This window comes from Sciurus vulgaris, assembly GCF_902686455.1.
Source record: "Sciurus vulgaris genome assembly, chromosome: 1".
Lineage (NCBI taxonomy): Eukaryota > Metazoa > Chordata > Mammalia > Rodentia > Sciuridae > Sciurus > Sciurus vulgaris.
The window spans coordinates 72,478,003-72,494,420 of record NC_136461.1 but is presented as its reverse complement, the minus strand read 5'-3'; the positions used below and the strand labels follow the sequence as shown (position 1 = coordinate 72,494,420).

At 41.5% G+C, this 16,418-nt stretch overlaps 1 protein-coding gene across 4 annotated transcripts in view; it reads left to right on the top strand.

Annotated features, from left to right (window-relative positions):
* The first annotated feature begins 10,900 nt into the window (after window positions 1-10,900).
* Window positions 10,901-16,418, top strand: part of MCOLN2 (mucolipin TRP cation channel 2) — a 64,920-nt gene continuing 59,402 nt past the window's right edge. Inside the window, exons 1-2 of one of the 4 annotated variants that reach the window (XM_079139689.1) lie at window positions 10,901-11,367; window positions 11,886-11,990. In XM_079139689.1, the coding sequence (XP_078995815.1) occupies window positions 11,030-11,367; window positions 11,886-11,990 (443 nt within the window). In that variant the 5' untranslated portion in view covers window positions 10,901-11,029. Of the gene's footprint in view, window positions 11,368-11,535; window positions 11,788-11,885; window positions 11,991-16,418 lie in introns of those variants that run through there. The other 3 variants (XM_079139691.1, XM_079139690.1, XM_079139692.1) reach the window with 3 other exon arrangements.

Sequence of the window (16,418 nt, the reverse complement as noted above, 5' to 3'; positions counted from 1 at the left end):
GCAACAGTAACAAAAACGGCATGGCATTGGTACCAAAATAGACAGGTAGATCAATGGTACAGAATAGAGGACACGGACACAAACCCAAATAAATACAATTTTCTCATACTAGACAAAGGGGCCAAAAATATGCAATGGAGAAAAGATAGCCTCTTCAACAAATGGTGCTGGGAAAACTGGAAATCCATATGCAACAAAATGAAACTAAATCCTTATCTCTCACCCTGCACAAAACTCAACTCAAAATGGATCAAGGACCTCGGAATCAGACCAGAGACCCTGCATCTTATAGAAGAAAAAGTAGGTCCAAACCTTCAACTTGTTGGCTTAGGATCAGACTTCCTTAACAGGTCTCCCATAGCACAAGAAATAAAAGCTGGAATCAACCACTGGGATAGATTCAAACTAAAAAGCTTTCTCTCAGCAAAGGAAACTATCAGTAATGTGAAGAGAGAGCCTACAGAGTGGGAGAACATCGTTGCCACTCATACTTCAGATAGAGCACTAATTTCCAGAATATATAAAGAACTCAAAAAACTCTACACCAAGAATACAAATAATCCAATCAACAAATGGGCTAAGGAAATGAACAGACACTTCACAGAAGAAGATGTACAAGCAATCAACAGACATATGAAAAAATGTTCAACATCTCTAGTAATAAGAGAAATGCAAATCAAAACTACCCTAAGATTTCATCTCACCCCAATTAGAATGGTGATTATCAAGAACACAAGCAACAATAGGTGTTGGTGAGGATGTGGGGAAAAAGGTACACTCTTACATTGCTGGTGGGGTTGCAAATTAGTGCAGCCACTCTGGAAAGCAGTATGGAGATTCCTCAGAAAGCTTGGAATGGACCTACCATTTGACCCAGCTATCCCACTCCTTGGCCTATACCCAAAGGACTTAAAATCAGCATACTACAAAGATACAGCCACATCAATGTTCATAGCTTCTCAATTCACTATAGCCAGACTGTGGAACCAACCTAGATGCCCTTCAGTTGATGAATGGATAAAGAAACTGTGGCATATATATACAATGGAATATTACTCCACCATGAAGAATGATAAAATTATGGCATTTGCAGGCAAATGGATGAAATTGGAGGATATCATGCTAAGTGAGATAAGCCAATCTCAAAAAACTAAAGGACGAATGATCTCGCTGATAAGCGGATGAGGACATATAATGGGGGGTAGGAGGGGTTAGTGTTAGGGTTAGGGTTAGGTTTAGGGTTAGGGATAAGGAGGGTGGTAAGAATGGAGGAAGGAAGGACTGTATAGAGGGAAAAGAGGGGTGGGAGGGGTGGGGGGAAGGGGAAAAATAACAGAATGAATCAAACAACATTGCCCTATGTAAATTTATGATTTTTAATTAAAATAAATTAAAAAAAATATATATATATATAAACAGGCTGGGACTGTGGCTTGGAGGCAGCGAGCTTGCCTGGCACGTGTGAGGCCTTGGGTTTGATCCTCAGTACCACATAAAAATAAATAAATAAAATAAAGGTATTGTGTCCATCTACAACTAAAAAATATATTTTAAAAAATATACAAAAATATTCCCTACCCTTCATAGACCATTGATTGGTAAGTGTAGGGATTTCACAACATGAATATTTGTTTTATGTATTATTTGTTCAAATAAAAATGAGTTCAATATGTGTAATAAAATTTTTCTCAAAGTAAACTTTTTTCTAAAGAAACTGATTTTTAAATTTCTTCTTTTAAAGGCTTAATGAAGGTGGCTTTGAGAGACTGAAATCTTACTATTTACAATAATGATTCTAGGTGTTGAACTGTGAGGTTCTGCAAAGGAATAAGCTATTTTTGTAGTTCTTGGGACTTTTATTTAAATTTTTAATTTTTTAACTTTTTGGTGCTGGGGATTGAACCCAGGTTTGCTTAACCACTGAGCCACATCCCCAGCCCTTTTTTTGTATTTTATTTAGAGACAGGGTCTCACTGAGTTGCTTAGCACCTTGCTAAATTGCTGAGGCTGGCTTTGAACTCATGATCCTCCTGCCTCTGCCTTCCCAGTCACTGGGATTTCAGGCATGCACCACCATGCCCAACTCTGGTGGCTTTTAAAAAATGAAAAATTTCAGCCTCCTGGTGAGTACTTGGGAGGACTTAATTCAAATATTTGCATCACAGTCATCTTTAGAATTTACTAGGATACAAAATGAATTTTAAAATCAGGTTATTATTTGATAAGTCCTTTTGTTACTCCTTGAGAGATTTCTGGACTAACAATAATACGTCAGTGGCAGCATGAACCCCTCAATCAGGGCTGGGCCTGGAGTGTTGCTTTGCTGCACATTCACTGTTTCTTTTGTGGAATTACAATCAGTGACTTGGTGGTTTCATGTCTCTCTTCTGATTCTTCAAACTTTCTTATTGTGACAGGAGTCTCTGATAAGTTTCAAGGCCTGATTTTTTAGTAATGCTGCCATGAGAGAATAGCTCTACTATTTCTACTATTTCAGTGCTAACTTTCTTAACTGTTCTCAAACCCAACAATAGCCTGATCTAGGTGAACAGAAAGGTTATGAGCTATTTCTGATTTCTCCTTGTATAAGCATATGCGCCATGAAGAACTTCAAAACAGTGGTAGGAAGGAATGGGGAGTGGAAGTCATTACTTTCCCAAGCCCTTCAGCTTCCCTAGCCCAGAAGATCAGGGTTGGCTTTTGTTGTGATACTTCTTTGAGAAGGTCAGCATCTTCTGGTCATAAGAATCACTGCGGGAACTTGTTAAAACTCTGGATATCCAGATGCCATAGAGTTTCTAAGTCAGAAACCTGCATAGGGAAGAAGCCACCACAGAGCTTCGACCTAGTAGAGCGGTGGGAGCAGAACATCTGCTGGGATCACAAAACGCTTCAGTCACTGGCAGTGTGCAACTCAAGCATCTGTGCATTTCCACACTGGGAGAGCAGTCATGTGGGCTGAGCCCTGCCAAGCTGTGGGGCCAGAGCTGTCTGAGATCTTGAGAGCCCAACCCCTACCCCAGTGTGACCAGGAGACTGTGCATGGTGTAAAAGATGATTCTGGTGTTTCAGGATTTAATGTATATCCTTTTTGATTTGCTTGGGGCTGATCACCCCTCCCATATGGCCTATTTCTCCTTTTTGGAACAGGAATGTCTACCCTATCCAAAATATCTTATAGGTTTAAAGTTAGAAGGAGTTCATCTTGAGTTTCAGGTAAGACTTTGGACTTTGAAGTTGATAATGGAACTAGTTAACTATCAGGATGGAAATAATGTTTTGTTTTAGTTTGTTTTTCATTGTGAGGAGGACATGAATTTGGGAAGAAGGTCAAAAGTGAAAAGTTATGGTTGACATGTATTCCCCCCAAAATTCATGTATTGGGAGTTTGGGCCTAGTGAGAAGTTTGGTTCATGGGGATGGAGCCCTCATGAGTGTGTGTGCTGCCGTAGGAGTTTGACCCCTTTTTTCTTTTGGTACATGTGCCTACTTGTCCTGCTTTTTGCCATGAGTTGAAGCAGCACAAGGTCCTCACCAGCAGTAGAGCAGATGCTCTTCCAGAAGACAGGATCAGAGAGCCTATTTCCAAACTCACTCTTTGAGACCAAAATTATCCTAATGTCAAAAGCAGATAAGGATATTATTATGAAAACAATAAACATCTCTCATGAAATGAGAGATGCAAAAATCCTCAACAAGAATATTAGCAAAACCCAACAATATATAAAAAGAATTATGTATTACACCAAGAGGACTTCATTCCAGGGATGCAATGCTGACTCAACATTCAAAGATAAATTAATGTAACCCATCATACTAAGAGAACAATCAAAAACATTCACGTGATCATATCCATAGTGCAGAAAAAGCATTTGAACAAATCCAACATCTATTCATAATAAAAATTCTTAGTAGACAAGCAATACAGAGGAACTTCCTTAAACTTAATAAAGAACATCTATGAAAAAACCCTACAATTAACATCATACTTAACAGTGAGAAACTTAAGAAGCTCTCCTCATAAGATCAGGAACAAGGCAAGGATGTTCCCTCTCATACTCAACTTTATACTGGAAGTCATGGATGATGCGATAAAAGGAGAAAAGAAAATTAAAGGTATACAGATTAGGAAGAAAGGAATAAAATTGTCCTTGCAGAAAAAAAAAACTGAAAGAATTTTTTAAAAACTTCTTGGAACTGATAAATAAGTAAAGCAAGGTTTAGGATACCAGGTTAATATGCAAAAGGCAGTCATTTTCCTATAGATCAGTAATGAACAATTAGAATTTGAGATTGAAACAACATATCATTTATGTTAGTACTCCTCAAAATAAAATAGTTGAGTATAAATCTAACAGAATATGCACATGATATACATTAAGAAAACTAAAAAACTTCTAAATAAGTGGAGAGATATTCCATATTTCTGAATAAGAAAGCTCAAATTGTTAAAATGTCACTTTTTCTCAACTTGATAAATAGACTTAACACAATCCCAATTAAAATCCAAGCAAATTATTTTGTGGATATCAACGGAATGATTCTAAAGTTTATAGGGAGTGGCAAAAGACCTAGAATAGCCAATGCAATATCAAAGAAGAACAAGAGGTTTCAAGATGGCGGCCTAGAGGGTGGCTGCATTTCATGTTGCTCCACGACTCAGGATTCAAAGAGGAGATATTGAGAGACTTGGGACCAACTCAAAGCAGCCGGGTGAGTCTCTCCTGTTGGGGAGGCGTCCCGGATGGGGCGGTAGTCACTGAACGCAGGGAACTTTGTGAAGTAGAGCTGCCCGGCGAGACACCCCTCCCCCGGCTGGAGCAGTGAACTCGGACAACTGGGAGCATCGGAGAGGAGGCCGCTCAGCACAGTGCTGGGACTCGGAGCAACCACTGGGGCTCCGGCGGCTGCCCAGGGGAGGAGTGGCGAGGAGAGCTGTTTGGACTCAGAGCGACCACCCCTGAACACCAGTGCCTGCCCGGAGGAGGAGGAGGAGGAGTAGGAGGAGGAGGAGGAGCAGCAGCAGCATGGCGAGGTGCTTGGACTGGGAGCAACTGCACCAGAGCTACAGGTGGTTACCAGAGGAGGAGCTGCTCGGCGAGCTGTTTGGACTCAGAGCAACCATTCCTGAACGCCGGGGCCTGCCCGGAGGAGGAGGAGGAGGAGGAGGTGCGCGGCAGGTCGCTTGCACTCGCAGTGACTGCATTAGCGCTCCAGGCGGCTGCTCAGAGGAGGATGCGAGTGGTGAGTTGTTTGGACTCAAAGCAACCACTCCTAAACACCGGGGGGCTGCCTGGAGGAGGAGCGAGGTGGGTCACTTGGTCTTGAGTGGCCGCACCAGAGCTCCGGGCGGCTGCCCAGAAGAGGCGAGCAGTGGGTCACGTGGACTCAGAGCGACTCAGAGTGACCGCTCCTGAACACCTGGGAGGCTACCTGGAGGAGGAGGAATGGGGCGGGTCACTTGGACTCGAAGTGACTACCCAGGGCTACGGGCAGTTGGCGGGAGGAGGAGGCACGCAGTGAGTTGCTCGGACTGCTAGTGACCGCACCGGAACACCGAGCAGCTGTCTGGAGGAAGAGGCGTGTGGCGGGTCTCTGGGACTCACAGCGATTGTACGGGGCCCCAGGTGGCTGCTCAGAGGAGGGGCCTCATAACCAGGCGATTAGGTGCAGAGCAGGGTCCCAGGACCTAGGAGGCTTCTGGGTGGAAGAGCCGCACAGAGACATGCTTAGGGGCGGAGTGAAGGTTCCAGGCCTGTGGGTAGATTCTCTGAGGAGAGGCAGCCTAAGGAGACTTGTCTGCGAAGGGTGAGGCTCCCAGGCCCAGGAGGTAGGGCCGGGCCCCTGGGAACTTTGCAGAGGAAGGCAGCCCAGCCCAGGCAGTAGTTGTAAATTGAGGGCAACCTCTAGGAGGGGAACTGACCAGCGAGACCTCCCCACCAGGTGAGTCTTCCCTGCCGGGTGAGGTTTTCCCACAAGGACGGTAAAACCAGAGACTCAGGCCCAAACAGGCCTTGCCTCAGCTCGCAGCCTAGTTCCCCTTTGGATGACCATTGGTCAACAAGTGGAGGCACCTCTGCCCACTAGCAGGGAATATACCCCACCTGAAGACTACCACCCCTAGAGAGGCAGCTTCCTTGTGGAGCACCGCACTATCAACTTCCTCCAAGACTACAGCCTACTGAAGGCTAAGAGGGGATATACTAGAAATCTTCAGGAGGGACATTATAAGTCATTAGAGGAAATCTGCAATATCTCAGCGGTCCACTGATACCCGAACAACATGAGAAAACAAGAGAAGAAAATGCCCCAAACAAATCTAGATGTTACATCAATAAAACCCAATGACAGCATGGAAGAAGAAATGACAGAAAAGGAGTTCAGAATGTACATAATTAAAATGATCAGGGAAGCAAACGATGAGATGAAAGAGCAAATGCAGGCACTGAGTGATGAGATGAAAGAGCAAACGCAGGCATTGAATGATTGCACCAATCGACAGTTAAAAGAGCAAATACAGGAAGCAAAAGATCATTTCAATAAAGAGTTAGAGATATTGAAAAAAAACCAAACAGAAATCAAAGAAGAACAAAGCTGGAAAACTGATATTACCCAATGTCAATGTTTACCATAAAGCTGCAGGAATTAAGATAGCACGGCACTGGTGAAAGAATAGACAAATAGATCAATGTAATGGAACAAAGAGCCCAGAAATAGACTCACAAAAATAAATTCAACTGATCTTTGACAAATGAGCAAAGACTATTCAATGAGAAAATACAGTCCTTTTAACAAATGGTGCTAAAACAAATGGCAATCCACATGTAAAAACAAGAATCTAGAGACAAATCTCACACTGTCACAAAAATTAACTCAAAATGGATCACAGACATAAATGTAAAAGGCCAAAGTATAAAACTCTTAGATGACAACATATGAGAAAATCTATATGACCTTTGGCGTGGCAGTGACTTTTAAAATATAGTACCAAAGGTTTAATCTAAGAAATAAATAATTGATAATTATTAAAATCAAAAAATTTTGCTCTGCAAAAGACACCTTCTGGAGAAAGAGAAGACAAACTACAGACTGGGAGAAAATATTTGCAAAATACATGTCTGCTAAAGAACTGTCATCCAAATATAAAAAGCACTCTTAAAACTCAACAATTAAAAAAAAAAAAAACTCAACAATAATAAAACAAACAAAAACCATTAAAAAATTGGGCAAAACCTGAACATACACTTTACTAAAGAAGACATGTAGATGGCAATAAGCATAGGAAAGATGCCTAATAGCATATACCATCAGGGAACTGCAAATTAAAACAACTACTACGCACCTATCAAAATGGTCAAAATCCAAATATTGAGAATTCCAAATGCTGGTGAGGATGTGGAGCAACAGGAACTCTTGTTCACTAATGATGTGAATGCAAAACAGCATAATCAGTTTGAAAGAGAGGCAGTTTCTTAAAAAAATAAACTCTTAATGTATGCAATCTAGCAATTTTTTTTTTTTTTTTTTTTGGTCTTTACCCAAACAGTTTGAAAACATGCTCACACATCGTGGTATATCCATTCAATATTCAACAATATTCAACAATATTTAATGGAATATTGTTCACTACTGAAAATAAATGAAGTAGCAGGTCACAAAAAGAGGTGGAAGAATACTATGAAGTGAAAGAAGCCAATCTGAAAATGCTACATATTGTAAGATTCCAACTTGTGACATTCTGGAAAAGGAAAAACTATGGAGATAGTAAAAAGACCAATGATTCCAAGGGTTATGGGGAAGGGAGAAATGAATAGATGAGGCATAGGGGATCATTAGGGCAATGATTTAGTTCAGTCCCCCATAGACTTTGTAGCTTAAACAACTTAAATTTATGTCTTTCACTTCTGGAAGCTGGAAAGTCTAAGATCAAGATGGTAGCACATCTGGTCTCTGGTGAGAGCATTCTTCTTGATTTGCAGATTAATGACTATAGCAAATGTACTACTCTGGAGTGGGATGTTGATCATGGGTGAGTCAGGGGGCATAGGGGAACTCTCTGTACTTTCTGCTTAATTTTGCTGGCAACCTAAATATTTTCTAAGAAACAAAATCTATTTTTAAATAATTAAAATAAGACTACTATTTCATGTCAGGTGAAACAACCACTTGCTTGTTTAAATATTATCTATGATTGCCTTTACACTAAATTGACAAAGCTGAGTAGTAGTTGTAACAGAGACAGTTCAATCCACAAAGCTACTTTTAGGTAGCACTATCTTATCTTTAAAGATTGACAAACCCTGATTTACAAGATAGTTTGCTGCAAACTGGTTCACTTTATAGAATAATTGAGCTGTCTTTATATCTCCCACTGTATACAAAATTCCTATCTCCCACAATGTACATACTATGCATAAAGTACAATGGAATTTGATATGAAGAGTAAAACTGAAATATTCATAGGACATGCAGAAGAATATTTGTGACTTAAGGGTAAAGAATTCTTACAGAAGACCATTAAAGCACAGATAATAAGAATTAATACACTAAATTTTGATTTCATAACATCAAAAGTAAGTACTTTCTTTCATGGAGGACAAAGTTAAGATAGAAGAAGACATATTGTAAATAAGATACTTACAATATTTAAAAGTGGCAAGATGTTAATATCTAGAATGTATATACAGAACAGAATACTGATGTTTGAAAGAAACAATGCATAGCACAAAAGATATCTCTTACTGCCCAAAAAGATAAGAGCCAGGATCTTTACCATAAACAAGTAACTTACTGAACATGAAAATATAATACTTACTGTGAACTAAATTCACTGATTGAGAATGGCTGCATTGGGTGTCTAGAAACCATAATTCACATCTCTTGGTGTGCATGAGGTTCAAACCCTCAAGCCATCTCGCTCCAGGTATTTTTCATTCTCACTCTCTTCTTCATTCCTAATTCCCTCACACATTCAGGTTAAATATTTCCTAAAGCCTTGCCACTTAGAGAGTGGTGCATGGATGAGCACCAGCAGCAGCGTCTTTTTGTTAGAAACGCAGAGCATCAGGTCCTACTGAAGCAGTCTACTTTAGTAAGATTCCCCCGGTGAGTCACCTGAGTATTAAAGTGTGAGACCCATGATCTTCTGAAATTTTCTTTCTCTCTACAGGATTCTATGAGAATCTGCTTACTGCTTATTTTAAAAGTGATGCATTTACACCTCCTGGTAATATATGCATTATTAGTTACAGTTATTCAGGTAAGAGTATCCCTTTTCCACTTTGTGAAACTGTTTACAAAAATTTAATTAGGTCAAGAAAGCTACTGAAGGAAAGCAAATGTTTTAATCATGTCTCTAATAATGTAGCCTTGGGGTAAGTGTAAAAGTTTTGGAGATTCAGAGACCTGAATGTAAATTTTGGACGTGCTACTTAGTGGGTGGGTGACTTCTGGAAGTGACAAGCCTCTCTGAACCCATTTCCTCACTTCAAAAAGGAGATGATGGTCTATAAAATGCTCAGAACTTGGTGAGCTACAATATGTAAATCAACCTGAGTATCTAGTATGCATTCAGGGTTACTTCTGGCATAGAACCTTTGCACATCACAGAGCTTAATTAATAAATGCAATGTTAACTGTGAATTTATTTTTTTAGCTACTTACTGATAAGCCATTCAAGTAGAATTGTCCTGGTTTTAGAAAACACACACACACACACACACACACAGACACTCTTTTCCTAGTTTACAATCTCCTTCTAATAGGATTGTTGCCCTTAGTGGAGTTCCAGCATTTTGGAGCTGTTAGGATGGTCTCTGCATGACAATTCGTCCTTGAGTTTAAAATGCCTTAAAAAATTATTTAGTATAAAAATTCATAAATCGTACACAATTTCTTATATTATGTCTCTAACACTCTCCAGTCATGCATGCCAGTCTGCCTCCTTCACAAGTCCACATCCTCTCCAGAAAAATAGTGCTGTAACATTTTCCCTCCTTTTCTAAAAAGGAAGCAACTACACCACTGTTCCACCCACCTGTGGGGACTGTGACTGCGTATTCTTCCAAGCTCTCTGTACTCAAAGGGTACTTCTGATGGGGTGAGGGGTCTGAAATAAGGCATTTTTGTCTAATAGTCCTTTGTAAGTGGCTTTTTAAAGAGGGTCAAATTTGCATACTTTTATACACCTCGTTCTGTCCAGCTGTCTCCTGTTTCTGAGTGTCTCTTTAATATGCTGAGACTTCCGACAGAATAGTCTTTGCTTAATCCGGAAATCTCTTATACACTTGCCTATCCAAATAGCCTAGAACTCAGGGTTTTGCTGCTATTGCTGCTACCTGGTAAAGACAGGGACGAGACTCTTCAGGGAAGCAGCTTTTGGCTGTTGCGTCCAAACTGCCAAGTCAACCTCACCTTGTGTTGAGCAACACAGCCTTTGGGAGTGTGCCCTCAACCTTCTCTAAGATTCACGAGTGGTGACCAGTCGTCTTGACCCGTTTCCCACAGGCATCTTCTTTCCGTGCAACAAGAGGTAAGAGTAGTGGCGACTGCGGTCGGGTGCCTGGGCTTACAGAGTCCCGCGCCACAGGCAGTGTTGGGTCTGCGCCCTCCCTGGACCACTCGGACACTCGAGGCCGGCACTCGGGACTCGTTCCGGCTGCGCGTCGCGAGCGAAGATCATTTCATCTTGCTTTTTCCTGTGCATCCATCGCATCTCAGAAACATGACCCTTGTATATATGGAGTTTTCTGTCCATATATACATTTTTTTTCCAGAATAAAGACATTCCGGAACGAATTAACTTGTCTGTTTTATGAGAAGCCCTAGAGGAAGAGGACGTTTTTTTCCTCACTCCGGGGAACAAAGTACAGTACCAATACTCCAGCTGGTGCTCAGTGTTTCCGTTCGCATCAAAATAGAAATGAGCAAAGAAACGGACAAATGAAAGGACGTGGAAAACAAGGAGTGATCGCCTGCAACAGAGAAGGAAAGAACGGAAATGTCAGAAACGGGCTGAAAAGCAGGAACCATGGAGGGCAGGGCGTGCCTGGAGGCGGGGTGGAGGGTGCGTGGGCTGCCTCGCAACAGCGCTCCCGGCCGAGTTCCCTTTATAAAGGCTTCTGACCTGTTTTGCCTCGGGGGAGACACCCCGGACCGCGGTGGGTGGGGCCGAGCCGCACTGCTGGGTTCCAAGGGTTCCAAGGACCCGGACTCCCGAGTCAGGGACCTAGGCAGGTGTAGCCGTCCCAAGCACAGCGCGCGTCCTCTTCCTGCGGCTTCGCCCTGCGCGATGCCTCGAGGAGGGGAGTCACTGGATCTGCCGGTGTGGAACCGCGCCTCGGGCCTGTCCAGGGGGCTGCGCCACAGGTCAGTACCCCGGAGCACGCTGCAGCTCTCTCGCCCTCGATTCCTGTCCCTGTGCGGGTCCTGGCCGCCTCCTCCCGGGCTGCTCCTTTTCCTCGGGCTTCTTGCGCCTACCCTGGACTCCATACCCTGCTCCCTCCTTCAGGAGCTCGTAGAAACCGGCTAGCTGATGCGTAGAGAGAATCCTCCAGCACTTCAGGCTGAGAAGCTCCGAGCCGCAGTTCCCGGCTCGCTCGGCTCAGGCTGGAGGCTACGGGCGTAGGTTGTGTCTTGGGGCGGGGCGGGAGCGCCTGACCACGCGCCGCGATCGCCGCACACAAACAGTACCGCCTTTCAGCAGCGCGAGCAGTGTCCCCCGCGCCGGTGACACGCCGCGCCTGCTGTAGGGTCGCGGTCTGTGAGCACCCGGAAACTGGCGGGAAGGTAAGAAAAGCAGGGGCCCCAACCTCTGGGGGCTCGATCCCCGCGATACCGGAATGGGTGTTCTTTGAACAATTTTTCCTGCTCCTCCCAATTCTCAGAGCGGTGAAAAGTTGTGAAGGCGGAGGCAGGGCCCGGCAGCCTTATCGTTTTACACCGGCAAGGAACCCAGAAAAAAGATCATGTGCTTTCAGGTTAACAGTCAGGTGAGGTGGCTGGGCAGCATCTTTTAGTATACTAGACTCTGGAGAAGTTCTCTGAGGGGCAATGGTTTTAATATTCTAGACTAGAACTTTCTTGCTACCTAGGGCATTCTTACAGTTTAAATAAGGCTGGGCTTTGCCGTCCAGAACAAACAGTCCTTTTCTCAGGTGGGAGGTTAGAGTGTGATTAACCCGATTCTCTGCCTTTATGAAAAGGCCTACAGTCTAGCCAGATGGCGCTGCCAAGGGGCCCCTCCTCCGTGGTCAAAGCTCCAACCAGCTCATTTGAGCTGAAGTGGGGAGTACAAACGGGCCTTGACTCTGCCTCCCTGCTCTCAAAACAAATACAGTGGTGAGTTGTTAAACTTTCTTAAAGTAGTATTGAAACTTTTCTGCCTTTCCTGCATGGTGCTCTCAAGGTTATAAATGGATTTAGAGCTAGCAAGAAAAGTCAGAGTCCAAGAGGGGGAATTGACTTCATCGGCTTGGCGGTCCAGATGAATTAATTTCCAGCAAGTATGACTTACAATTTTTTAGATACTTTAAAGACTAAGTTTGCATTAAAAAATGTAATGTTGGTGCAACTTTACTGACAATTGGATACTTGTGTCACACCAAAATGGCATGTATCATGTACTTTTAAAACTCTCTCTCTTAATGCGGAGGTGTCTATTTTTAATGGTCCAGATGGGTTGAAGTAATACAGCACTTCTATCTGCCCTACTCCTAAATATACTATCCTAAAAAAAAGAAGCAAGTGGACTCTGGATTTATTTACCTTCTTCTGCTTGGGCTGGAGAATGAACTTGTGCATAGTGGGTGTGGTGTATCATCTCTATTTTTATCTTGACTCCAGTATTTTTCTGAGTACATTTCCTTCAGGGTGTATATAGCTTTCTGCATATCCTGTCTCTTCAGAAGCAGCACCCACTGTTAGAATAAAGGATACATATTTGGGTGAGAATATAAATAGTTTTTGAAAGCTTTAAGATTTGAAATCTACTGGATGTAGATGTGTGGTTGTACAGTACTATTGGAAAACAGAAGAGTATGTGCCATTGTAAATTGAGAATGGAAGAAAAGGTTAGTAATGGAGATGTGGAAGAGGTTGTCTGTAGATAACAGAAGGCACATTCTGATATTTTATGTAGAAAGGACTAAGTACATAATTCTCCCCAGAAGTGGGATGTGGACTTCAGTGCCAAGAACTGCTCACTATCTCTGTGATGTGCTAATCAGGCAGCACAAGTTTGGGGCCTCTGGCAGTGTTTTTTCCCCTCTGTCAAGCCAGAGGTCTGTTGAGATTTTAGCTTATCTTCCTCTTTATACCTTAAGAGGAGTCATTGCAATGAACTTTCCCTGGGCCCTTTTCCCACAAATCATTCAGCAGGTTCTATGGACAAGCCTCTTTAAAAACAGCACAGTTTCCATACTATCTCTAATCATTCTAAACAGAGGGCTTTATGATAATGCCAATTTAAATTAACCTCCATCTGAAAAATTGGTCAATCCTGATAAAGAGTTCGAGGTGGTCACATTTTTTCCTCCCAAGGAGGAGCATATAAAAAGTGTCTTTTTAAAAATACAAATAATTTAGTAGATCAAAAGTATCCTAATGAAGCAAGTAAGAAGAGTTGGGGGACAAATGTTGAGCACAGTGATAGAGAATAGGGAACTGAAAGTCAGAGATGGTCATATTCACAAGCTTATCTCTTTGCTTAATCGCTCCTCTGTGAAGTGCAACCCAGATTAAGAATAGTCTTACAATTTAGAGAAAAAGGGGAAAAAAAGGTAGCTTCTTGTGTCTGTGGTTTTCAGAGTAAAACAGTGGCCGAAGAAAATCTTGTTGGCTATTGAGGTCCAGAAGAATGAAATTATGGTATTTGTTGGTAAATGGATGTAGTTAGAGAATATTGTGCTAAGCGAAATAAGCCAAATCCAAAAAACCAAAGGCCGAATGTTTTCTCTGATATGCAGATGCTAATTCACAAAAAGGGAGAGGGGATAGGGAAGAATAGAGTTACTTTAATATTAAGTATAAGAGAGTGAAGGGAGGGGCAGGGGTATGAGGGTAGGAATGATAGTAGAGTGAAACAGACATTATTACCTCATGTACATGTATGACTCCGTGACCAATGTGATCCTACAATATGTATAATCAGAAAAATGAGAGATTATACTCCATTTATGCATGATCTATCAAGATGTATGAATGCATTCTACTGTCATATACAACAAATTAGAACAAATTAAAAGAAAAAAAAGTGGACTCTTCCCTGCAGGGAGACTGTTCTCTTTTTAGCTGAGGCCTAGAGTCTGAGTTCCATGTGTCCATTCTGAAACAGTCAATGACTAGAAAGCTCCGACGCCACTGTTAAGGGCTCATAGAGAACTGTAATTTTATTTCCAGACTTCATTTTTTTAATTAGACTTGCTTAGTATCAAATGTTTCAAGCTATGCTTTTTTTTTTTTTTTTTTTTTTTTTTTTTTTTTTTGCTTATTTGTTTGTTTGCTTTGGCAACCATCTGGGTTTTTCCTTCCCATTTTTTTCTCAGCCCACTTTGTCTGAGCAGCTGACATCTGTCATCTTTTTCTATCTCAGGCCTCAGCCCCCTTCTCCCTGATACAGAGGAGACTGCTTTTCCCCTGAGTCAGGTGAGCTGCTTCCTTTCTTCTCCTTCAAAAGTTGAATATTTTTTTTCTCCTCTTGAATACATCTTGGCAGTTTCAGCCTAAAACATCTGCCAGGCAATAATTGGTAACTTGTGAGGCTGGAGATTCTGGTAAACTGACCTTAGTATAATAGTTCTTAGAGTCTAACAGTTCAAATAGTGGGTGTAAAAAAAAAATCATATCACCTATTCCAGCTAGAGGGATCTAAAGGTGGGACAAATCTAGGTACTATCATGACACTGGGGTGGGCTTGTGTAAAATGAAGGTAAACTCAATTCCTGGAGGGCAAAGGTATTATTTATTTATAACTTATTTTACTTTGGAAGAGCCATCAGCAGGACCCATTAAATCAGGTTCTTAATAAAGATGTGAGAGAAAGGAAAATATTGGGATTAGGAAATGCCATAATTCCAGCTGTCGTCCCCAGCTTTAACTGCATTTGGAACCCTGGATAATAAACTTCAAAATGGATCTTCCTTTGTACTTATCTCTACCCTAGAGAGCTGATTCTTCATTGCATTTTCAAAAGGCGTGTGGCTTGTTAAAAACAAGCACTTTTAAAATGTGCAGCTCTAGTTCTCCTTTCCTGGTAGTCTGAAGCAACAAAGTGGTTACGCGGGTGGGGGGTGTTTTTATAGGAACTTAGTGGCATGATTGTCTTTAGGGAAATTCCTGAAAAATGAACATGTTCATCTTTTTTGGGTGGCTCTACTGGAAAATGAAAAGTCCCTTTGGTTTTCCTTTAGGGTACTTCTTAGGATTTGAATGACCACATTATTTTTGTTCTGAGAGAGATGCCGAGAAGGTAACTAAAGTTTACTTCTTTGCTTTATTTCCTCCCCTAAATCAACTTTCTTTAGTTGGGGCTCAGCTACTTCAGATCCTAATTGGACATTGTTTTTCTTTCCTTCTTATGAGACTAGAAAACCATGAGGAAATTAGTTAATAGTATAGAAATTGGAGTGAGAAAAATCACATGGAAGTTGTTAGGATTGGCCCAGAGTCTTCCATCTGCGGTACTGCCCCTGGCATTTTTCCTGACTGATGGGGCAGGAACAATGTTAGTCCCTCTACTTACCTCCCTTCACTCTCCATCCCCTACCACTACACAAACTGAGGGCAAGGGAAGATCTGATTGCCTCATACATATTAGGCTCTTTCTTTTGGAAATAGCTTGACTCATAATGAAAACTCAAGGAGTCACATGTTAATTGCTATATGAAGAAAATGGAAAACTTGATGAAGAAAATTAGTATCACCTATAATATACTTCACTGAGGCTACCAGGTTATGATTTTTGCTTGTTTTCTGGTTCTAACACTTCTGGACATTTTGAAATGTTTATATATAGACATTGTTTAAAAAGTAGAATCCCACTGTACCTATTTTCTATCTTTAAAAAAAATTAGTCATAGATGTTTTCAAGTCAGTACACAGTTACGAAAAGGGCTACAGTCAGTATTTTTGTAACCATCTTTTTAACCAGTTATTTTAAAATTTGAAGTATAGATCCATGGGTGTTTGAGTTCTAGACCACAGAAATTCTTATAGAATACTGCCCAGATACCCTTGAAAATTTACATTTCTTTCAATAAGGTTTTTTTTTTAACCCTATTGTTGATAAATAAATGTTAAGAGATTTTTCACCAATCTGAATGTTAGTGAATTTTTATTCAGTGTTTTGTTCAGATCTTTACCTGTTTTTATGTTGGGTTGTATTTAAAAAAAATTTTTTTAGATGTTGGTGGACCTTTATT